Source organism: Bos grunniens, chromosome 1 (assembly GCF_055505025.1).
Source record: "Bos grunniens cultivar Pamir isolate PY7600 chromosome 1, Bosgru_T2T1.0, whole genome shotgun sequence".
Lineage (NCBI taxonomy): Eukaryota > Metazoa > Chordata > Mammalia > Artiodactyla > Bovidae > Bos > Bos grunniens.
Window position 1 is genome coordinate 178,367 of NC_141165.1, and position 20,351 is coordinate 198,717.

Here is a 20,351-nt window from a genome sequence, read left to right on the forward strand (position 1 = left end):
GAGCCCGCCTTTTGGAGAAAACACCCTGACAACAGAATGGAGTTTGCAGTCAGAGTAGGTCCCAGCGCAGTTGATAGAAATTAGGTAGTTGCTTGGATTAGGGGATGGAAAATAGGGTTTGGTTGCTAAAACCTTGGCTCCCTGTCCACCCAAGCCAAACAGAAATACAGAGACAGAGCTTCAAGGAAACAGAAAAGAGTGGCTTCAGTATTTTTCCCAGGCAAAAGGGAAACGCAGAAGGCTAGCGCCTCAAGAATTGTGCCCTCCACTCTCAAGAATAGGGAGAGGTTTTTATATTCTCATGAAGGCCCTGCATTTTTTTTTTTTTTTTTTTCCGCAAAGTTTCAAAACGCCACAGTTAGCATCAGGCAACTCAGCAACTGCGACTGGTGTCCCTAAAATTATAGGCCCATTACCTTCTTTCTGAAATAAAGAATGCTACAAGAGAGTTGGACACTACTGAGCGGCTGAACTGAACTGACAAGAGAGTACAGGGGGAGAAGAAGGCCAGGTGCAGAGTATAATCTACATAGAGTCAAAGAATAACCCACTTTGTCAAGGATGGGTCCAGCTACAAATGTTTGTTAGTAGTAACAGCTGAAGAAACAAGCAACATCGTTTAATTCTTGGCTGCTACGTGCCAGAGGCCCTTCACTCATTTCTGGTTTTGCTCCAACTGTGGACCTGAAAAATACTTAGAAGAATTGACAGGACTGGGTGACCAATAGGACAAGGAAAAGCTGCTGCTGCTGCTACTGCTAAGTCACTTCAGTCGTGTCCGACTCTGTGCGACCCCAGAGACGGCAGCCCACCAGGCTCCTCCATCCATGGGATTTTCCAGGCAGGAGTACTGGAGTGGGGTGCCATTGCCTTCTCCGACGGAAAAGCTAAGGGATGATAAATAATCAGGAAGATTTTCCCAGGCTTCTGGGCAGGTAACTCAATAGACACTACTGTCATTTTCTGAGAGGCAAAGATAAAGAACCTGGACCTGAATATTTCAGGTGTCTGCAACCTCCCTAACAAAATCCAGTTTCTCCAAAAGCTCCTCTCTGTTTCGGCTTGCATATCCCTTTAACCGAAGCTTCCCTGGTGGCTCAGAGGTAAGGAATCCGCCTGCAATGCGGGAGCCCTGGGTCCGATCCCTAGGTCGGGAAGATCCCTGGAGAAGGGAACGACCTACCCACTCCAGTACTCTGGCCTGCAGAACCCCACCCCTTTAACGGCCTCCATGCAGTGGGCTGACTGCTTCAGCCGGCAAACCACCAAGAAGACTCTTCTCGCCAGAGGGAGCCCTTGCGCACGACCTCGAAGACCGGCGCTGGGCGCAGTAAACCGGAAGCTTTTCACTCCCTAAAGTCCCCGCCCCTCAAGGTGTCATGGTGGCTCCGTCCCCTAAACCCCACAGCGGGAGGCCGAAAAGCGCCAGACCACAGACTCCGCCCCGCGGGAAACGGCCGCGGCCGCGCGAAGGCGCAGTCCCCGCGAGATCGCGTCAGTCAACACCGCCCAGGGGGCGGGGCTTCGCCTATGCCGGGAGGGCTGCCGCGTCACGTGACCGTCAGCCAATGGACGCGCGCGGCGGAGAGTTTGAACGCGGACGGCGGCGCAACCCGGGGTCTGAGGCTGGGGTCCCGGAGGTCCCGGCGTGCGCGGCTGTGCCTTCCCGCGGAGCCTGGTGTGAGCAGAGCAGCAGCTGCGGCGGAAGCCGTGGCCCAGGTACCGTTCTGGGCGTCCCGCGCGAGGCGGGTCTGCGGGCCTCACGCCTTCCCGCCCCGGCTGCCTTCTCCAGGGAGGGCGCTGCGGCTTTCCGGGCCTAGGGTCGTCGTGCCGCGCCCCCTGCAGCCGTACCGCGCCCCCCGCCGCGGGGTCTCCCGGTCCTTCTAGTTCGGCGGCCAGAAGCTCGGACCTGGGGCCGGCCCTGCTGGCGCCGCTCTCAGAGTTCCTCCTGTTCAGTAGGGCCTGAACCTCCCGCCCCCCGGAGATCGGGAGGTGAAGCGTTCGCGGGATTTGAAGCCCAGGCTCGAGCGGAAGAGCCCGCAGGCCGGCAGCCTGAGCTGGTGGCGTCCTTCGCTTTGGCTGCTTCTCCTTCTGGAGAAGCCGCACTGGCCGGTCCTCCCGGCCACCCAGCGGCAGGGGCGACGGGTGGAGAGCTCCCGCCCTGGTTCTTTGGATTCCAGATCCCTAAACCCGAGTCCAGTGCGGCCCTGTCCTGACTTCTCCAGCCCTGCTGGCCGCCACACCCCCTGTTAAGACCGTCGGCCCAGGCGGGAAGGAGACTTCTGACGGGGCTCATCTCCTTATTAATTTTAAGTTGACTTAATGTACGAACGAAAGTTTTTAAGAAAGACTGCTTTTAAAATAACTAAGCCAACTGGCTTAGTTGCCTAATTTGTGTGGCTCGCAGACATCTCCAGGTTTGAACTAAAGAAGCTTCCTTGTGGTAGACAGTATGTTTTATACATCCCACTTGAAGTCAGCGCTTTAAAAATAGTAGTTGTCCTGGCTGGCCTGGAAGGATCCCAGTATATGTATCTGTATTGGCAGAAAGAAAATATTTAAGTGAAATCTACAGTATCTATATTTAAGAGCCCAGAGGAAAATAAGAAACGCCTGGAGAAAATACTCAAGAAAATGTAAGGTTCAGGAAAACATTTGACAAACTCAGAGGAAATGAAGACGTGCTTTGTAGTGAAAACTTATGTATATAGATTGCCATAGGAAATGAGAATTTTTTTTTGTAATTTTAAGATCTGCAAAGTACAATGTAGGGCAAAGGTGTTCATGCACAGTAGTCTGTATTTAGTAGCAAAATACTGATGCCATCATAGTGCCTCGTGTATAGTAAGCCCCCAGTATTTGTTACAGAATTAATAAGTGGCATATTACAGAGTCTTTGGGTTGGAAATCTTATTGATTAAACCTTTCCTATAAAGTACCTGAGGAGGATAAAATTATGCCACAGACATTAGTGTAATTTAAAAGCTGCAAAATATAGGTTATTACCAGATTAGCTATCTACTTTGGGCTGATTCTGCAGTTACCAAGGGTCTAATCATTTTTTATGGACAGCCTGTTTTCAATTTTGTTTTATATTTGATACCACCTCTTCAAAAATTAAATGATTTCTATTATTTTTAAAGTCCTAGAGCAGAAGATGGCCAAGGAAAGATGCCTCAAAAAGTCTTTTCAAGATAGTCTTGAAGACATAAAGAAACAAATAAAAGAGAAAAGGAGTAAAAATTTAACAGAGGTTAAACGAAAGTCTTTGATCATTGCGCCATGCCAAACAATCAGTAAGAGACTTTCATGTTTCCTATATATCACTTTTTAAGATTAGATTTAATTACTGATTTAAAAAAATTTATTTTCTTTTAGCCAACACTTCCAAAGTGCTAAACTATGAAGACAACAACAGAATGTTAGCCTTAGCTTTGGAAAATGAAAAGTCCAAACTGAAAGAAGCCCACGATGTCATCTTAAAGCTGCGGAGAGAGTGTTACCTCCTCAGCTACCAACTGTACACACTGAAAAATAAACTTACGTCACAACAGACAGAAGAACCTGCTCAGGTATTTTCATCGGGAAGGCTGGATTTCTTAGGAAGAAAATGTTAAAGCCTTAAATTATCAATTTAGATCAATTGTTTTTTTTTAATTAATTATACTGATAGCTCTGTTATTAGTGAGCTGGTCAGAACGTCTTTTCTCAGTGCTGTGGCCCCGTAGTTGTGTGTGGCCAGTTAAGAATGCTTCAAGAATACTGGTAATACTCCTATAACTTGCTTCCGAAAGACTGCAGCAAGACCAGGTATAAAAGAAATACTTGAGTCTCTTGCACGGCCAGACCCTCTGAATGGTCAGCAAACTGAGGCAAAGGGAGGGCAAGTAAGCCGAAGGGCTGGAAGTGGTGGTCGAAGCAGAGTAGTGCAGAAGTTTTAATCAGTGCTGTTAATCCAACTTTTCTGTGTAGTTTTGCTACACCAGTGGGGTTAATGTAAGGACTGCCTTAACTGGGGAGATGAGAAGTAGTTAAGTGCTTTATGGAGAATCCTTTTTACCTACTAGTTGGCTAAGTTAGGACAGTTCAGTTCAGTCACTCAGTCATATCCAGCTCTGCAACACCATGAGCCTCAGCACGCCAGGCCTCCCTGTCCGTCACCAACTGCCAGAGTCTACCCAAACCCATGTCCATCGAGTCAGTGATGCCATCCAACCATCTCATCCTCTGTCATCCCCTTCTCCTCCCACCTTCAATCTTTCCCAGCATCAGGGTCTTTTCCAATGAGTCAGCTCTTCGCATCAGGTGGCCAGAGTATGGGAGTTTCAGCTTCAGCATCAGTCCCTCCAAAGAATATTCAGGACTGATTTCCTTCAGGACAACTATACATTAACTGCCAAACAGGAAATATCTTGAACATTTTGCTGTCAGCTTTTTAATCTGATTCTGTTTGTGTCCAGGGGTGTATAGAAAGGCCAGCCAAAGCAACACATGGAGAAAGTTTGGTTTAGGATCTTCTCTGGGTCAGTCTCCTCTCATTTCCTAAAGGCCACTGCCAGGGAAGCTCCATGGGGCAGAGAAAGAAGTCAGGTGGAAACACTTAGGTGTCTGTCTGTTTGCCATACCAGTGAAGACAGCTGTGCTGGCACCTAGGGCAGCAGAAGCCAGAGCCTAGTGCTTAGGGTCGGGGGTGGGCTCAAGAAAGGAGTTAAGTCCTTTCTCCACCTAGAGGAGGGGTCAGTGAAAGAGTTCTTGCTTCCCTGCAACTAAGGTGATTGCGTATCTCTTCTGTGTATAATACATAGAATGTATACACACACATGCAATATGCATTGTAGTGTGATAGAGAATTACCTATAAAGATTAGATTGTTTTTTCTTTTTAACCTTCATGTAAGGGTTAGATTATTTAAAAAACAAAACAAAACTTTTTTCCCTCAAAATGTAATCTTTCCTAAGTTTTTTCTTTGGTCAACTAGTGAGGCAAAACATTTCTCCAAAGACATTTGATTCTTCCTCTTCCCTTTTCAGATTTTTGCGGAAATCACACAGAATAGTGTCAAGTGAATATTCAATAAGATAATCACAAAAACTGGTGAAAAAATTCTTTTATTATAGACCTTTTGACATTGATCAATGAATTTTTAGTATTAAAAGATAGTGTTAAGTTGCTAGGTGAGAGTATTAGCATTTAAAACATCGGTTTGTTTTCTGCCACACGTTTGATGTGTCGCTTGCTCTCAACCATCATTGTGTACCTGTGCGTCCTTGTTTATCAAGTCAATTTGTAGTGATAGAGAAGCTTAAAATGCTTTAATGGGAATGTTTTTATTTCTTGCCTACCAATAATTATCTTGCCTTTTAAGGATTAATTAGACAGTACTAATAGCGTTTCTTACATTTTATTATGGATCTTGTAAAATTTTATATCTCTCTGTAGTTAAATATCCGCCTTTATTTACCTTCAGTAATACTAGCTTTAGAACATTAGCTGTGTTGATAATCAACTTAAAACTTTTATTAACAGGATTAAGTTTCCAGTTTTATTTCTGATGAACAGTTTCAACCTATTCATTATAATGTCTGTATATTGTTTGTCCATCACATTTCATAAAACAACTGCACTGAATTGGAATGACTTTTAAGGAATCAGACTGGGCCTCTTGTTTCCCTGACACACATCTATTTATACACATCTGCCTAGGTCTACGCTGTCTCTCCTTTTCCTTCTGGTGCCATTGGCTGAAGTGTCTGCTCCTATCCAAGGCCAGTCCCTCCCTGTGTGATCTGATTCTCTTGTTTTCTTCTCCTCTAGGACTTTGCTCCTGAAAGTTTGCACTCTCATCCAGCATTTATCTCCCTCTACCCAATTGTTCCAGTTATGTACAAATGTGCTTTTAGTATCTCTCTCACCTTAAGAGGAAAAGAAAATAAATAGAACCTCTCCTGATCTCATTCTGCTGTCTCCTCATTTCTCTGCTTCCATTCACAGGAGAACTTTTCCAAAGAGAACAGAGCACTTACTGTCTTCCCTTCCTCAGCTTCCATTCACATTTGAATTCTGTGTCAGACTTTGATCCCCACCATTCTATTATCACTGTATATCTGGGTCACCAAAACCTCTGTGTTACCAAAGTCAGTAACTTTGGTCACTTTTCTTTCTTGTTGGCCTTGAAGTACTACTATGGTACAGGGATGACTTTGTTGGAAGTACTTTGATCTTAGCTTTCTTACCATCATAATCTCCTTGTTTACCTTTCTGACTATGCCATGTGCGTCTCTCTTGCTGGCTTCTTCTTTACTCCTAAACATCAGTTGTCCTAGACCCACTGTATCCCTTCCCACAGCTTTAAATACTGTCTGCCTGCTGGTGACTTCCAAGTGTGTAGCTCAAGATCTACACACACACAGTTATTACTTGATATATTCACTTAAGTATTATAAAGAATCTCAAACATACTTTGTACAAAGTATAAACTCTACTTTTTCCCCCTCCCAAAGATACTGTGGACTTGTGCATCCCTCTATAAGTCTTGCTTGGCTCAATAAGGCAGCCCAGCTGCTTGGCCAAGTCAGAACCACAAGAAGCTTCCCTCTCGCTTACTGTCCCTACCTCCACCCCTATTCAATGCGAGCACACTTTGTTACCCCAAAACCTTCTAGGCCAAACCTTCACAGCTGTAGGATTCAGTCCAAGTGGGCGTGTCTTGCTTGATTGACATGACGACTCCCAGCTGCTGTGCCTTTGGCTCTTTTCAGTCCGTGTGTCACATGGTGGTCTGCTTGATCTTTTTAAAACTTAGATCATTTTACTTCCCTGCTTAATATTTAAATGACTTCCCAGTGAGTGTCACGGGCCCCCCAAACCCCATCCAGAGCCAACCAGCTGGGGCCAGAAGAGCAGGCCTCGCAGAGTGTCTTGTCGGGGGGCCTCCCTTTAGGTGGGCAACTGCCTTGGGGTCCATGCCCAACCTGTGTCACCCACCAAGAGACTGGTCTTTTTCTGGGGGGAAAAAAAAAAAAGTCAAACTCATGGCCCTCAGGCCCTGCATCATCTGGCCTCTGCCCACCTCCTGGTCTTTCCTGTGACTGTTCCAGCCCCAGTGGCCTTCTTTCCTAAACACAGCAAGGGTTTTCCTACATCATGACTTTTGTATTTTCTGTTCCCAGTGCTTCTCCTTCAAGTGGCTGGCTCTTTGCATTTCTTCAGATTTCAGATGAAAGTCATCCCACCTAAAAGCCCTCCAGACATCAGTTACTCTGCCATTTCACCCTGAGTAAATATTTCCTCCATTGCATTTATGACTACTAGCTTTTTTACCTTTTCTCTCCCTATGCTAGATTGTAAGCTTTAAGAGGGTAGTACTTATTCTGTTTTCTAGTTTTGGATTCAGTTCCTAGAATAGTCCCTGGGACCATAGCAGACTATCAGTAAGTATCTATTGTTGAGTAAATGAATGCTTCGTTGTGAATATTTTGGTTGTACCAGTGTTTTCTTTGTTTCAATACATTAACAGAACCTAGGATTATGTCCCTCTGGAATGGACTCCAAAAGTGGAATGGACTCCAGTAGTGACGACAGCTCCAGGGATGTATTTGTGAAGCACTTACCGTTAGTATCGAATTCATTATTATCAATACCAATAAATATTTAACTGTGATCCATTTGTGAAAGGAAATCAGCATCATACTGAGGCACGTATTTGAAGTCTGGTACTCTCTCAAGAATGTATTTAAGAAAATTTTGATATGTTGAAATTCTGTCCTATATAGCCACACCAAAGCTTTCTTCTATTTAGTTACTTTTTGATGTCTAGGGATAAGAAGCTTCTCTTGAAGCTTCATTTGTATTTTTCTTGTATCGTGTTTTTATTCTAAGAATTGGACATTCGAATGTTGGTTATTTTGCCAGTAACACAAATAGTCTGGTTTAGAAAAGAAATCTAATAAACTACCATATTTAACAAATTGTCACACTGACTCGCTTGTCCAGTTGGTTCTGAAATACCATCAGACCTCATATACTCCTTCTCTTGAATTAGGGTACTTTATTTGTTTGCTTATGAATTACTGAAATAAAATTAGATTAGTCAAATGCACAGATCTCAATTACAGAGTGCAGTGAGTTGGACTAATATATACACCTGTGAACTGAAACCTGGGTTAAAGTGCAGAGCATTGCCATTGCTCTGGCCAGGATTTCTCAGCTGAGCACTGCTGACTGTTTGGACTGGATCATTCTTTGTTGTGGGCGTGGTCCTAAGCACTGTGGGGCATTTAGCAGCATCCTCGGCCTCTACCCACCAAATGCCAACAGCAACCGCCTCTGATAGCTGTAAGGACCAAAGGTGTGTCTAGACATTGCAGACGTTCTGAGGCCCCAGGGGAACGGGCAGGTTAAGTGTCCCCAGGTGAAAGCTCCGTCATAAACCATCCCTTCGTGTCCCTTTGGAGTTTGTGCCTTTGTGCCCCTCTCCTTGTGGAAGTAATCACTAATGTGATTTCTGTCCCCATATTAATTTTAATCATGAGTAGTTTTTAAACTGTTGAATATTAAGATCTGATGCAATATTTATGTGATGGCCAAAAAGTAAGATGAGGTAATTGAGTTTTTATAAGATTTCTAAAATTGTTATTGACTGGTTGCTATTACTCTATTTTCACAACTTGTGCTTAAGTTTTGATGTCTAGAGGGGTAGATTTTGTAAGAAAAAAAATAAAATTAGAATGAAATGGCCATATTAAAGCATAAAAATGGAAATTTCTTATTTCATGAACCAAAGGGACAAAATTTTTTTAAAGAAAATGAACAGTGTGAATTCAGAGGAGTCAGTAGGTAAATGCCACAAAAGTATGTTGTACCAAAGAAAATCACAGCTTGGCTAGTGATACAGTAGGCTCCAGAACAGGCATCTAACTGAATTTCTTTTAATGTAGTTTATACATCAATCTGATTGGCTATTTCTCCAGTTAAATAAAATGATGAGTTAGGGAAAGTGTTCAGGAGAAACTGTTCAGTTTGATGTGCTCCTCCTAGGGGGAGTTGAATATCAGTCATAACAAATCTGCTTCCATGTCATCATCATCAGTGTTTTTTGGTTTCCTTTGATACAGAACAGATATACTGATATAGAATGGAATTATGAAATGTTACTAAAAGAAAAAAACTTTGTAGAAAGTCTTAAATTCTTTTATTGCATAAATGTTTTAAGTTTTTTATTTTTTATTGGTACTTTCTAAGGCAAGTGCTTGAGGGTGCTGACTGTCCAGGACAAGAAGAATCATTCCAAGGAGAAGGTAATTCAAGTGAAAATCTAAAAATACCGTGAAGGCACGATGAGATCTTTGAGAACAAGTAGCAATTAAATTTCTCTAATTTTTGTTTTTTTACCTTTTAAGATCTGCTCATCTGGTATTCTGCTCAAAGCAAATATCTGTCTATTTTACACAGAATCACAAAAGAGTTTTAAAATCCATCCATTTTTATTTTTCCAAATCTGTAGTCAGAAACCTTGGTTACAACTGCGGCTGCAGTTTACTGAGCCTACGATGTGTTACACTCTGTTAGGCACTTAACATACATTATCTTACTTAACCCTTGTAACAACCTTTGAATATATAGGTATAGACAGTCAAAAGGAAGTAAATAGTAAGCTCCCCAGATTTTTATTTATTTAGAGTAAGTGGAAAACTACAGAAAGAATTTTCATTAGTTCCATTTTTAACTTTGAATTCTAACATTCTTAATTTAAATTTCCATAAAGTGAACCTGTTTTTCTCATTTATTTTATTTTTTTAATTCTCAGAGCCAGTACCTACTATTTCTCAAGACAGACCAGGATTCGATTTGGATTCAAGTGAAGATAAGTCAACTGATATTGTCTTACCTAGAACTATATCTCTCCGTCGTGGTTTAAAGAAATACATTAACAGTCCATGTCAGATTAGTGCTGTGGATGATTTTGGAATCAGTCACTTGTCAGAGGACTCTTTGGAACTAGAAAGGATTAGATTTGTAGACCCACCAATAAGCACACGGATACCTGAAAACGTAGAACAAAGTGTTTGTCGGTACAGCAGGAGTCAGATTTACTTATCCCCAAGGCTGGTTCACCCAGGACGATCTACCAAAACAAAGAAAGATGCTTATGACTATAAATCACAGCCAACTGAAAGCAAGCACAGAGGTGCCAAAGAAAGAAAAGGAAAAGCGAAAGCTAACCAAAGGGGGAAATCAAGATCTGTATCAAAGTGTAAAGGGAGCAAAAGTGGGAATAAAACTCTAACCTCCTGTGACGCTTACAATTTTAATTCGGAAGAAGGTGTTCACCTTACTCCCTTCCGGCAAAAAGTGTGCAATGATGCTACAAGAGAGGAAACCAGCAATGAATCTGAAGTGAGCACCTGTGAATCAAGCTGTTCAGGAGATGATTCCGATGACCTCTATGTTCCCACATGCAAGTCCAGTCCAGGTCTCAGCAGTGAATCAACGAGGAGTCCTGTCCCCAGGCCTCGGCCTAGACGAGCGCTGAGACGTGGGGGCTCTGAGACAACGGAGACGCCTCCTGGTAAGTGATTTACTTGTTTGCCTGCACTCTTGATGTTTATGATAAATGATCACTCCTTGTACTTTCATACTAGCATTTACCATCTGCTTCTCTGGAGGAGGTTATAGACTTAGCATCTGTCTCTTTGGGGAAAATTAAATAGTGGGGGACTGGGGGTGCAAACCACAGTGTGTAGCTTTGACATACTTTAAGCTAATTTAAATCCTCTTTAAGAACAAATAGGACTTGTCATGGAGAGAGTGTTTTTACTTTCAGTAAATGAAACCTTCCAAAGCAAGGAAAGTTGTGGAGTTAGGTTGAATTAAAATGCCTGTTATGCACTCCTCCAAAACACCCCCTGAAAATGAAATCAAACTTAAATCCAGCGACCTGTAATTTTAATGACTTTGCTTTATCGTCAACTTGACAGGACCCAGAATTTAAAAGAATTTTCTATTTCGTGAAGGTGGCCTAATAAGACCAAGAAAACCTTTTCCTCAATTCCTTAGTAGCATTTTATAAGACATGTGTAAAACATCTAAAAACTGTGGCTTAGAAAATCTTGCTTTTATTGGTTAGATCAGAAAGTAGTCCAAATATTGACAATACAGCCTGCTGCTGCCCACAAAGATTCTCGTCTGGGAACTGTATTAATAGTTAGTATGCGAAGATAAACAGGCAAATTTTATCATTCTCAAAATGCTGTCATGCTAGCTCATTGGATCCCCATAACAGCACTGTTCCGGTTGTTAGGATGGTGTTAGTCAATTATATCTGACTCTTTGTGACCCTGTGAATTGTAGCCCACCAGACTCCTCTGTCCGTGGGATTCTCCAGGCAAGAATACTGAAGTGGGCTGCCATTCCCTTCTCCAGGGGATCTTCCCAACCCAGGGATCGAACCCACGTCTCCTGCACTACAGGCAGATTCTTTACCAGCTCAGCCACCAGGGAAGCCCAGTTAGGTGGTACAGTTCAGTTCAGTTGCTCAGTGGTGTCCAGCTCTTTGTGACCCCATGGACTGTAGCACTCCAGGCCTCCCTGTTCATCACCAACTCCCAGAGTTTACTCAAACTCATGTCTATTGAGTCTGTGATGCCATCCAACCATCTCATCCTCTGTTGTCCCCTTCTCCGCCTTCAATCTTTCCCAGCATCAGGGTCTTTTCCAGTGAGTCAGGTCTTCGCATCAGGTGGGCAAAGTATTGGAGCTTCAGTTTCAGCCTCAGTCCTTCCAATGAAGATTCAGGGTTGATCTCCTTTAGGATGGACTGGGTGGATGTCCTTGCAGTCCAAGGGACTCTCAACAGCCTTCCACAACACCACAGTCCAAAAGCATCGATTCTGCACTCTGCTTTCCACCTCTCATCCACACGTGACCGCTGGAAGAGCCATAGCCTCGACGAGACGGACCTTTGTTGGCAAAGTAACGTCTCTGCTTTCGAATGTGCTGTCTAGGTTGGTCATAGCTTTTCTTCCAAGGAGTAAGCGTCTTTTAATTTCATGGCTACAGTCACCATCTGCAGTGATTCTGGAGCCCCCAGAAATAAAGTCAGCCACTGTTTCCACTGTTTCCCCATTGCTACTGCTAAGTCACTTCAGTCGTGTCCAACCCTGTGCGACCCCATAGACGGCAGCCCATCAGGCTCCCCAGTCCCGGGGATTCTCCAGGCAAGAACATTGGAGTGGGTTGCCATTTCCTTCTCCAGTGCATAAATGTGAAAAGTGAAAGTGAAATCGCTCAGTCGTGTCTGACTCTAGCGACCCCATGGACTGCAGCCTACCAGGCTCCTCCATCCATGGGATTTTCTAGGCAAAAGTACTGGAGTGGGGTGCCATTGCCTTCTCTGGTTTCCCCATTGGTAGCATGCAAATATCTCTTTTAAGAAGTATGCTGTAATGATTTTAGAGTACATCAAACAAGATTGGCCAAATGTTGATAATTATTGAAGCTGGGTAACTGGGGGCTCACACTGTCGTCTCCATCTTTGTACTTAGATTTTCGTAAGTTTTTAAAGGAAAAAAGCACTAGTGTTGCTCAGAGTTTGGTCCCCAGACCTTCAGCATCACCTGGAAACTTCTTAGAAAAGCAGAATCGCATGCCATACCCTGCATCCTGAATCATATCTGTATCTTTTTAACAAATTTCCTGGAAGATTGATATACGGGTAAAAGTTTTAGAAGCTTTATTCCAGAACATAGCAACTGATTTGATGTTGTTTAACCATAGTTTCCAAACCAAAAGTTGGAATAATTAGCATAGTACAGTTTGTTTATGTAGAGACAAGAAAGGCAGAATATCTGAAACCCAGGTAGGCCTGAACAGTGGTTATTAAACATAAAATCATTTTACAGTTAAAGTTTAGTTTTTCCTGGGAAAGACTTTGCTTTTTAAAGCAATTTTAAGAGATTATCTGCCTTGTGTTCTTCCTGTGTGCTGGGTACCTGTCTCCCAATATAGATGTAGATCCAGGTAGAATAACTTGGGTGTTTCTGATAGGAAAAACTTTGGGTAACTTTTTAATCTTCCAGCTTTATTAGCACACGTGCATGCTCAGTCATGTTCAACTCTGTCCCCCCTTGGACTGTAACCCGCCAGTCTTCCCTGTCCTGGGATTCTCCAGGCAGGAATACTGGAGTGGGTTGCCGTTTACTCCTCCAGGGGATACCCAGGGATCGAACCCACATCTCCTACCTTGGCAGGTGGATTCTTTACTCCTAGCACCAGCTGGAAAGCTTTACTAGAGGGAACCCCGTTTCTCCTGGTTTACACAGAGACTATGACTTGGAATTCTCTTTTATTTAGTATTTGGTTGGCCAAAAAGTTCACTTGGGTTTTTCCGTTAACACTGTATGGAGAATAGAATGCACTTGAGTGGCTTTCTGAGACTGTAAGAAGTCAGTTGATGATAACCGTTAGAATTAAAAGCGATAGAGACCTGGATAATTCTAAAGAATAAGGTGTGACTAAGTGAAGTTGCATAGTTGAAACTAATTCATTGTGCCCCAGCTATCATGGAAGAATTTTCATTTTTTTTCTTTAAATTTTTTAAGAATTTTAAGTTTTAGTAAGCTATTGTTTTAGTAAGTTCTTCACAGCCACAATAATTATTTCAGTGTTATACCGAGAGGAAAAGATGAACAAGTTTTTAAAAACCTGTATTATAAAATGCTGGATTTTGTGTACTTTTTTTTACTGAAAGATACTTGCTTTACAATGTACTGGTTTCTGCCACACATCAGCATGAATCACCCACAGGTGTCCTCGTGTCCCCCTCATGTTCGCATCTCTCAGCCCACCCCACCCCACAGGTTGTGCAGAGCACGGGCGTGGCGCTCTGTCTGCACGTGCTGATGTGCGTCTCCCTGCCGCTCTCAGCTCCTCCCACACCGCCCACAAGCCTGTTCTCTAGGTCTGTCTCCATCCCTGCCCCACAAATAAGTTCATCAGGACCACCCTTCTAGATTCCATACACGTGTGTCAGTATACAATATCTTTCTTACATCACTCTGTACAGTAGGCTCTAAGTTCAACCACATCAAAACTGACTCAAATGTGTCCTATTTTAAGGCTGAGTAACTTTCAATGGTATCAGTCAGTTCAGTTCAGTCGTGTCCGACTCTTTGTAACCCCATGAATCGCAGCAGGCCAGGCCTCCCTGTCCATCACCAGCTCCCAGAGTTTACCCAAACCCATATCCATCGAGTCGGTGATGCCATCCAGCCATCTCATCCTCTGTTGTCCCCTTCTCCTCCTGCCCCCAATCCCTCCCAGCATGAGGGTCTTTTCCAATGAGTCAACTCATCACATGAGGTGGCCAAAGTATTGGAGTTGCAGCTTCAGCATCAGTCCTTCCAGTGAACACCCAGAATTGATCTCCTTTAGGATGGACTGGTTGGATCTCCTTGCAGTCCAAGGGACTCTCAAGAGTCTTCTCCAATACCACAGTTCAAAAGCGTCAGTTCTTCGGCGATCAGCTTTCTTTATAGTCCCAATTCTCACATCCATACATGACCACTGGAAAAACCATAGTCTTGACTAGACGGACCTTTGTTGGCAAAGTAATGTCTCTGCTTTTTAATATGCTGTCTAGGGTGGTCATAACTTTTCTTCCAAGGAATAAGCGTCTTTTAATTTCATGGCTGCAATAACCATCTGCAGTGATTTTGGAGCCCCAAAACATAAAGTCTGACACTGTTTCCACTGTTTCCCCATCTATTTCCCATGAAGTGATGGGACCAGATGCCATGATCTTCATTTTCTGAATGTTGAGCTTTTAAGCCAACTTTTTCACTCTCCTCCTTCACCTTCATCAAGAGGCTTTTTAGTTCCTCTTCACTTTCTGCCATAAGGGTGGTGTCATCTGCATATCTGAGGTTATTGATATTTCTCCCAGCAGTCTTGATTCCAGCTTGTGCTTCCTCCAGCCCAGTGTTTCTCATGATGTACTCTGTGTATAAGTTAAATAAGCAGGGTGACAATATACAGCCTTGACGTACTCCTTTTCCTATTTGGAACCAGTCTGTTGTTCCATGTCCAGTTCTAACTGTTGCTTCCTGACCTGCATACAGGTTTCTCAAGAGACAGGTCAAATAGTCTGGTATGCCCATCTCTTTCAGAATTTTCCACGGTTTATTGTGATCCACACAAAGGCTTTGGCATAGTCAATAAAGCAGAAATAGATGCTTTTCTGGAACTCTCTTGCTTTTTCGATGATCCAGTAGATGTTGGCGATTTGATCTCTGGTTCCTCTGCCTTTTCTAAAACCAGCTTAAACATCTGGAAGTTTACAGGTCACGTATTGCTGAAGCCTGGCTTGGAGAATTTTGAGCATTACTTTACTAGCGTGTGAGATGAGTGCAATTGTGCGGTAGTTTGAGCATTCTTTGGCATTGCCTTTCTTTGGGACTGGAATGAAAACTGACCTTTTCCAGTCCTGTGGCCACTGTTGAGTTTTCCATATTTGCTGGCATATTGAGTGCAGCACTTTCACAGCATCATCATGTACCACAATTTCTGTATCCATTCATCTGTTGATGAACATCTAGGCTGCTTCCATGTCCCAGCTGTTGTAAAAAGTGCTGCAGTGAACATTGGGGTACATGCATCTCTTTCCCAATTATGGTTTTCTCAGGGTATAGCCCAGTAGTGGGGTTGCTGGATCATATGGTAGTTCTATTCCTAGTTTTTAAGCAAACTCCGTACTGTTCTTTGTATGTGGCTGTATCAGTTTACATTCCCAGTGGTGTAAGAGGGTTCCCTTTTCTCCATATCTCTGCAAATTTATTGGTTGTAGATTTTTTAATGATGGCCTTTCTGACTGGTGTGAGGTGATACTGCATTCTAATAATGAGCAATGTCGAGCATCTTTTCATGTGTTTGTTGGCCATCTGTTTATGTCGTCTTTAGAGAAAAGTCTGTTTAGGTCTTCTGTTTTTCTGGTATTGAGCTGTGTGAACTGCTTGTATATTTTGCAGATGAATCCTTTGTCAGTTTTGTTTGCAATTATTTTTTCTCATTCTGAGGGTTGTCTTTTAATCTTGTTTATCGTTTCCGTTGCTTTGCCCTTTGGAGGGCTTCCCAGGTAGCTCAGCTGGTAAAGAATCTGCCTGCAATGCAGGCGACCCTGGTTCAATTCCTGGGTCAGGAAGATCCCCTGGAGAAGGGATAGGCTACACCCTCCAGTATTCTTGGGCTTCCCTGCAGTACAGGAGACCTGGTTTGGGATGATCCCCTGGAGAAGGGAATGGTTACCCACTCCAGTATTCTGGCCTGGAGAACTCCATGGGGTCACAAAGAGTCAGGCACAACTGAGTGACTCACTTTGCTGTGCAAAAGCTTTTAAGTTTTATTAAGTCCCGTTTGTTTACTTTTGTTTTTATTTCCATTACTCTAGGAAGTGGGTCACAGAGGATCTTGCTGTGATGTATGTCAATGAATGTACTGCCTATATTTTCTTCTAAGAGCTTTATAGTTTCTGGCCTTATATTTAAATCTTTCATCTATTTTGAGTTTATTTTTTGTGTGTGGTATTAGAAGGGCTTCCCTGGTGGCTCAGACAAAAGAATCTGCCTGCAAGGGAAGAGACCTGGATTTGATCCTTGTGTCAGGGAGATCCTCTGGAGAAGGAAATGGCAATCCATTCCAGTATTCTCGCCTGGAGAATCCCATGGACAGATGGTATTAGAAAGTGTTCTAGTTTCATTCTTTCACGCGTAGCTGTCCAGTTTTCCCAGCACCACTTCAGTGAAGAGGCTGTCTTTTCTCTATTGTGTATTCTTGCCTCCTTTGTCAAAAAAAAGCTACCCATAGGTGCATAGGTTTGTCTGTGGGCTTTCTATCTTGTTCCATTGATTTATATTTCTTTTTTTGTGCCAGTACCATATTGGCTTGATGACTGTAGTTTTGTAGTATAGTCTGAAGTCAGGAAGGTTGATTCTTCCAGCTCCATTCTTCTTTCTCAAGATCGCTTTGGCTATTTGGGGACTTTTGTGTTTCCATATAAATTGTGAAATTTTTTGTTCTGTGAAAAATACAAATGGCAGTTTGATTAGGGATTGCATTGAATCTAATTACTTTGGGTAGTATAGTCATTTTTCATAATATTGTTCTTCTAATCCAAGAACGTGGTGTATCTCTCCACTCGTCATCTCTGATCTCATGCATCAGTGTTTTAGTTGTTTGCATACAGGACTTCTGTCTCCTTAGGTAGGTTTATTCCTCGGTATTCTTTTTGTTGCAGTGGTGAATGGAATTGTTTCCTTAATTTCTCTTTCTGATTTTTCATTGTTAGTGTGTATGAATGCAAGGGATTTCTGTGCTAGTTTTGTATCCTGCAACTTTCTGTATTCATTGATTAGCTCTAGTAATTTTCTGGTGGAATCTTTAGGGTTTTCTGTGTATAGTAGCAAATAGAGTTTTACTTCTTTTCTGATTTGGGTTTCTTTTATTTCCTTTTCCTCTCTGATTGCTATGGCCAGGACTTCCAAAAGTACGTTGAATAATCATGACGAGAATGGGCAGCCTGTCTCGTTCCCGATATTAAGAGGAAATGCTTTCAGTTTCTCACTGTTGAGAATAACGTTTACTGTGGGTTTGTTGTCTGTGGCCTTTATTGTGTTGAGGTATGTTCCTTCTAAGCCTGCTTTCTGGAGAGTTTTTTATCGTAAATAGGTTGCCATTTCCTCCTCCAGGGGCTCTTTTTTCCCCACCCAGGGATTGAACCTGCATCTCCTACATTACAGGAGCCCTGATCCTGTCAGAGTATTGTTGGATTCTGTTTGCTAGAATCTTGTTGAGGATTTTTGCATCTATGTTCATCAGTGATATTGGCCTGTGATTTTCTTTTTTTGTGTATCTTTGTCTGATTTTGGTGTCAGGGTAAGGGTGGCTTGTAGAATGAGTTTGGGAGTTTTCCTTCCTCTGCAGATTTTGGATGCATCTAAGGTGTGTAATCACATGGCTTCAGTCCCTGTGTTTGTCTGATTTTTGGAAGCGTACTCAATAAAACTTGTTCTTGTTTTTGTAGGTGTACTACCTGAAGCTCCCCAGTCGCCTCATTTTAGCCTGAAGGATATCACTAATGTCCCTTTGTATCCTGTGATGAAAACCAGAAAGCTTTCTCTTTCTCCAAAAAAGAATGTAGAAAGCCCACCAGTGTCTTTACGTAAACGTAGGTGCACAGCCGCCGTCGTGAACTATAAGGAACCCACGCTCGCTTCGTAAGTATTTGGCTTGTGGGAATTCACTTTTAATGACACCCCTGGGAGAGTAAGGTTACAGAGCTTCATTAAAGGGTGAGCCTTATTTGAAATACACTGTTTTGATGAAAAACTGAAGTGAGAATATTAACAATGGCATGATCTACAATAAACTTAAACTGAAGAGTAAGTTAGTATTGGGATGCTTATCCTCATGCTTAAGAGTTCTCTCTGCTCTTACAGGAAACTGAGGAGAGGGGACCCTTTCACGGATTTGTGTTTCTTGAATTCGCCTATTTTCAAGCAGAAAAAAGATTCCAGACACTGTTCTAAAAAAAAAATGTGAAGCAAGTACAATGAAGCCTGTGTTAGATGCTATTGAAATTCATCCTGCACCCGCTTCTGTGGCGCCAAGAGGGAATCTGTAAAAGTACTCAAATGGTTGAACTGTTGCCATAGAATATTCTCTTGACAAGTCTATAGATCATGAACATGTCTTCAAAACTGTACTTCAAAAGTGATGTGTCTTCCTAAACCTTTGATACACTTGGTTTATTTTTCTTCTAGCTATAAGTAATTGGACTGAAGCACTATCGTAGTTTAGATTTTTTTATATTGCCAAAAACTTAATTGATGTATCTTATACCAACATTGGGAAATTAATCATGTTTCTCCAAATTAAGATGTTTTCGTTATAAGGCATCTTTTTTTCCCTTAAGTGGGTAGTACTATGACTGAATGAATTTTTGAAGACAGACTGAAGACCTTTTGAAACTCTTTGTACAGTGTTTGAATAAAACGAATCCTTGTCGTTCACAGTAGAGTATACACTGAGCTGCTTGTGGGTTCCTTATACCATCGCTGTATTTGATTTTTTCGGACAAAATGTGTTTGAGATCGTGATTAGAGAACTGGAGGTTGCTTAGGCTCAGGGACTGGGCAAGTGACTGCCTCTAAACCCACAATGCCACGTGCCCGTTGTTGAAAGTGATGCGTTAGCAAAATCACAGATTATTGCGTCACGGCCTGTCAGAATAGTTCCTTGTTTAGTCAAAAATGCCAGATGTTAAGTGTGTGAAAGCCAAGACCTTTTTTGTGCATTTGATCAAATTCCTAAGTCCATGGCCGAGGGACACTCCAGCGGCAGAAGTGAGGCGTGCTCAAACCTGAAGCCACGAATTCACTCGAGTCAGGGACTCAGGTGATGTGAAGCCAGCTTGCGACCCAGCCACCCTGGGACCCCAATGTGGAGAGTAGATGGCGGCCCGAGCTGGAGTGGGTCTGGCCTGGTTTAACTGCTCCAGCTGCCCGGGGAGGACCAGCTGGCTTGGGGTCTCTGCCTCTGCCTGTAGATCCTGGTGTGACTTCATTTTCTCAAGGTTCCTAATTAGAGAATAGAATCTACCTTTCTAAGAAAAAAGTAAATTCAATAAGAGTTCAGTTCTGAGAGTTTGAAGCCCATACTTTTATATACTTCTATAAATTTTGATTCATGTTTAGAGAGCAATAAAGTTTGTATAAGACAGTGAGTTTGTTTTTTTCCAGTCTTTAAATACAGAGGTATCCTGTCTCTCCGGTCGTCTCTGTCTCAGCCGTCACGGCTCTCATCCTCCCTGGACGTTTCTCCCCCAAACCTTGGCTTTCCCCGTGGTCGTCGCTTCTGTCACAATGCCATCCTCACGTGTCTCTTCTCTTTCCTCTTCTCACGGGAGCCTCCCTGTCCCGGGAGCAGTGTCTGTGTCCCAGCTGCCTCTTCCAACCCTGACCTCAAGCTCTCTCCTGCACCTCCACGCCCACCTGCGCTCCTTGAGAGTCAGCCCAGACTTTCCTGCCCCTGATGGAATCATGGGTTCACATGCCCTACTCTCCCATCACAGTCTTACTTTTCCAGTCTGTTTATTCAGCTGCTGCCCTTCCACCTGCTGTTTGAATTCATTCAAACTCTAGGATGGCTGTCTTAGGATTCAGTACAATTTTTAAAGCTTAACTTCTCAGTCACAGCTGCTGCATTGCAAGTGCTCAGGAGCCACAAGTCTAGTGGTTACCACGCTGGGGACCACGCAGATGCAGTCCACTCCGGTCACTCCAGAAGGTCCTGCCGGGCTG

General features: G+C 43.0%; 1 protein-coding gene across 2 annotated transcripts; it reads left to right on the plus strand.

Annotated features, from left to right (window-relative positions):
• Window positions 1-321: 321 nt before the first annotated feature.
• Window positions 322-19,774, plus strand: SGO1 (shugoshin 1). Of its 2 annotated transcripts, XM_086352371.1 has the most exons (8): window positions 322-1,719; window positions 3,144-3,296; window positions 3,379-3,572; window positions 7,517-7,611; window positions 9,241-9,296; window positions 9,806-10,567; window positions 18,074-18,266; window positions 18,489-19,774. In XM_086352371.1, the coding sequence occupies exons 1-8, from the start codon at window positions 1,380-1,382 to the stop codon at window positions 18,589-18,591; spliced, it is 1,896 nt and encodes a 631-aa protein (XP_086208497.1). In that variant the 5' UTR covers window positions 322-1,379; the 3' UTR covers window positions 18,592-19,774. The 2 variants fall into 2 exon arrangements, with proteins under 2 accessions (XP_086208497.1, XP_086209339.1); XM_086353213.1 differs by lacking the exons at window positions 18,074-18,266; window positions 18,489-19,774 and adding an exon at window positions 11,699-12,112.
• Window positions 19,775-20,351: the final 577 nt, after the last annotated feature.

Excerpts from the sequence above, each read along its gene's own strand:
- SGO1 (XM_086352371.1), top strand. The coding sequence starts at position 1,380 with ATGGTGGCTCCGTCCCCTAAACCCCACAGCGGGAGGCCGAAAAGCGCC. Across the intron at positions 3,573-7,516 it reads AGACAGAAGAACCTGCTCAG|AACCTAGGATTATGTCCCTC; the intron begins GTATTTTCATCG and ends ATACATTAACAG. Across the intron at positions 10,568-18,073 it reads GACAACGGAGACGCCTCCTG|GTGTACTACCTGAAGCTCCC; the intron begins GTAAGTGATTTA and ends TTGTTTTTGTAG.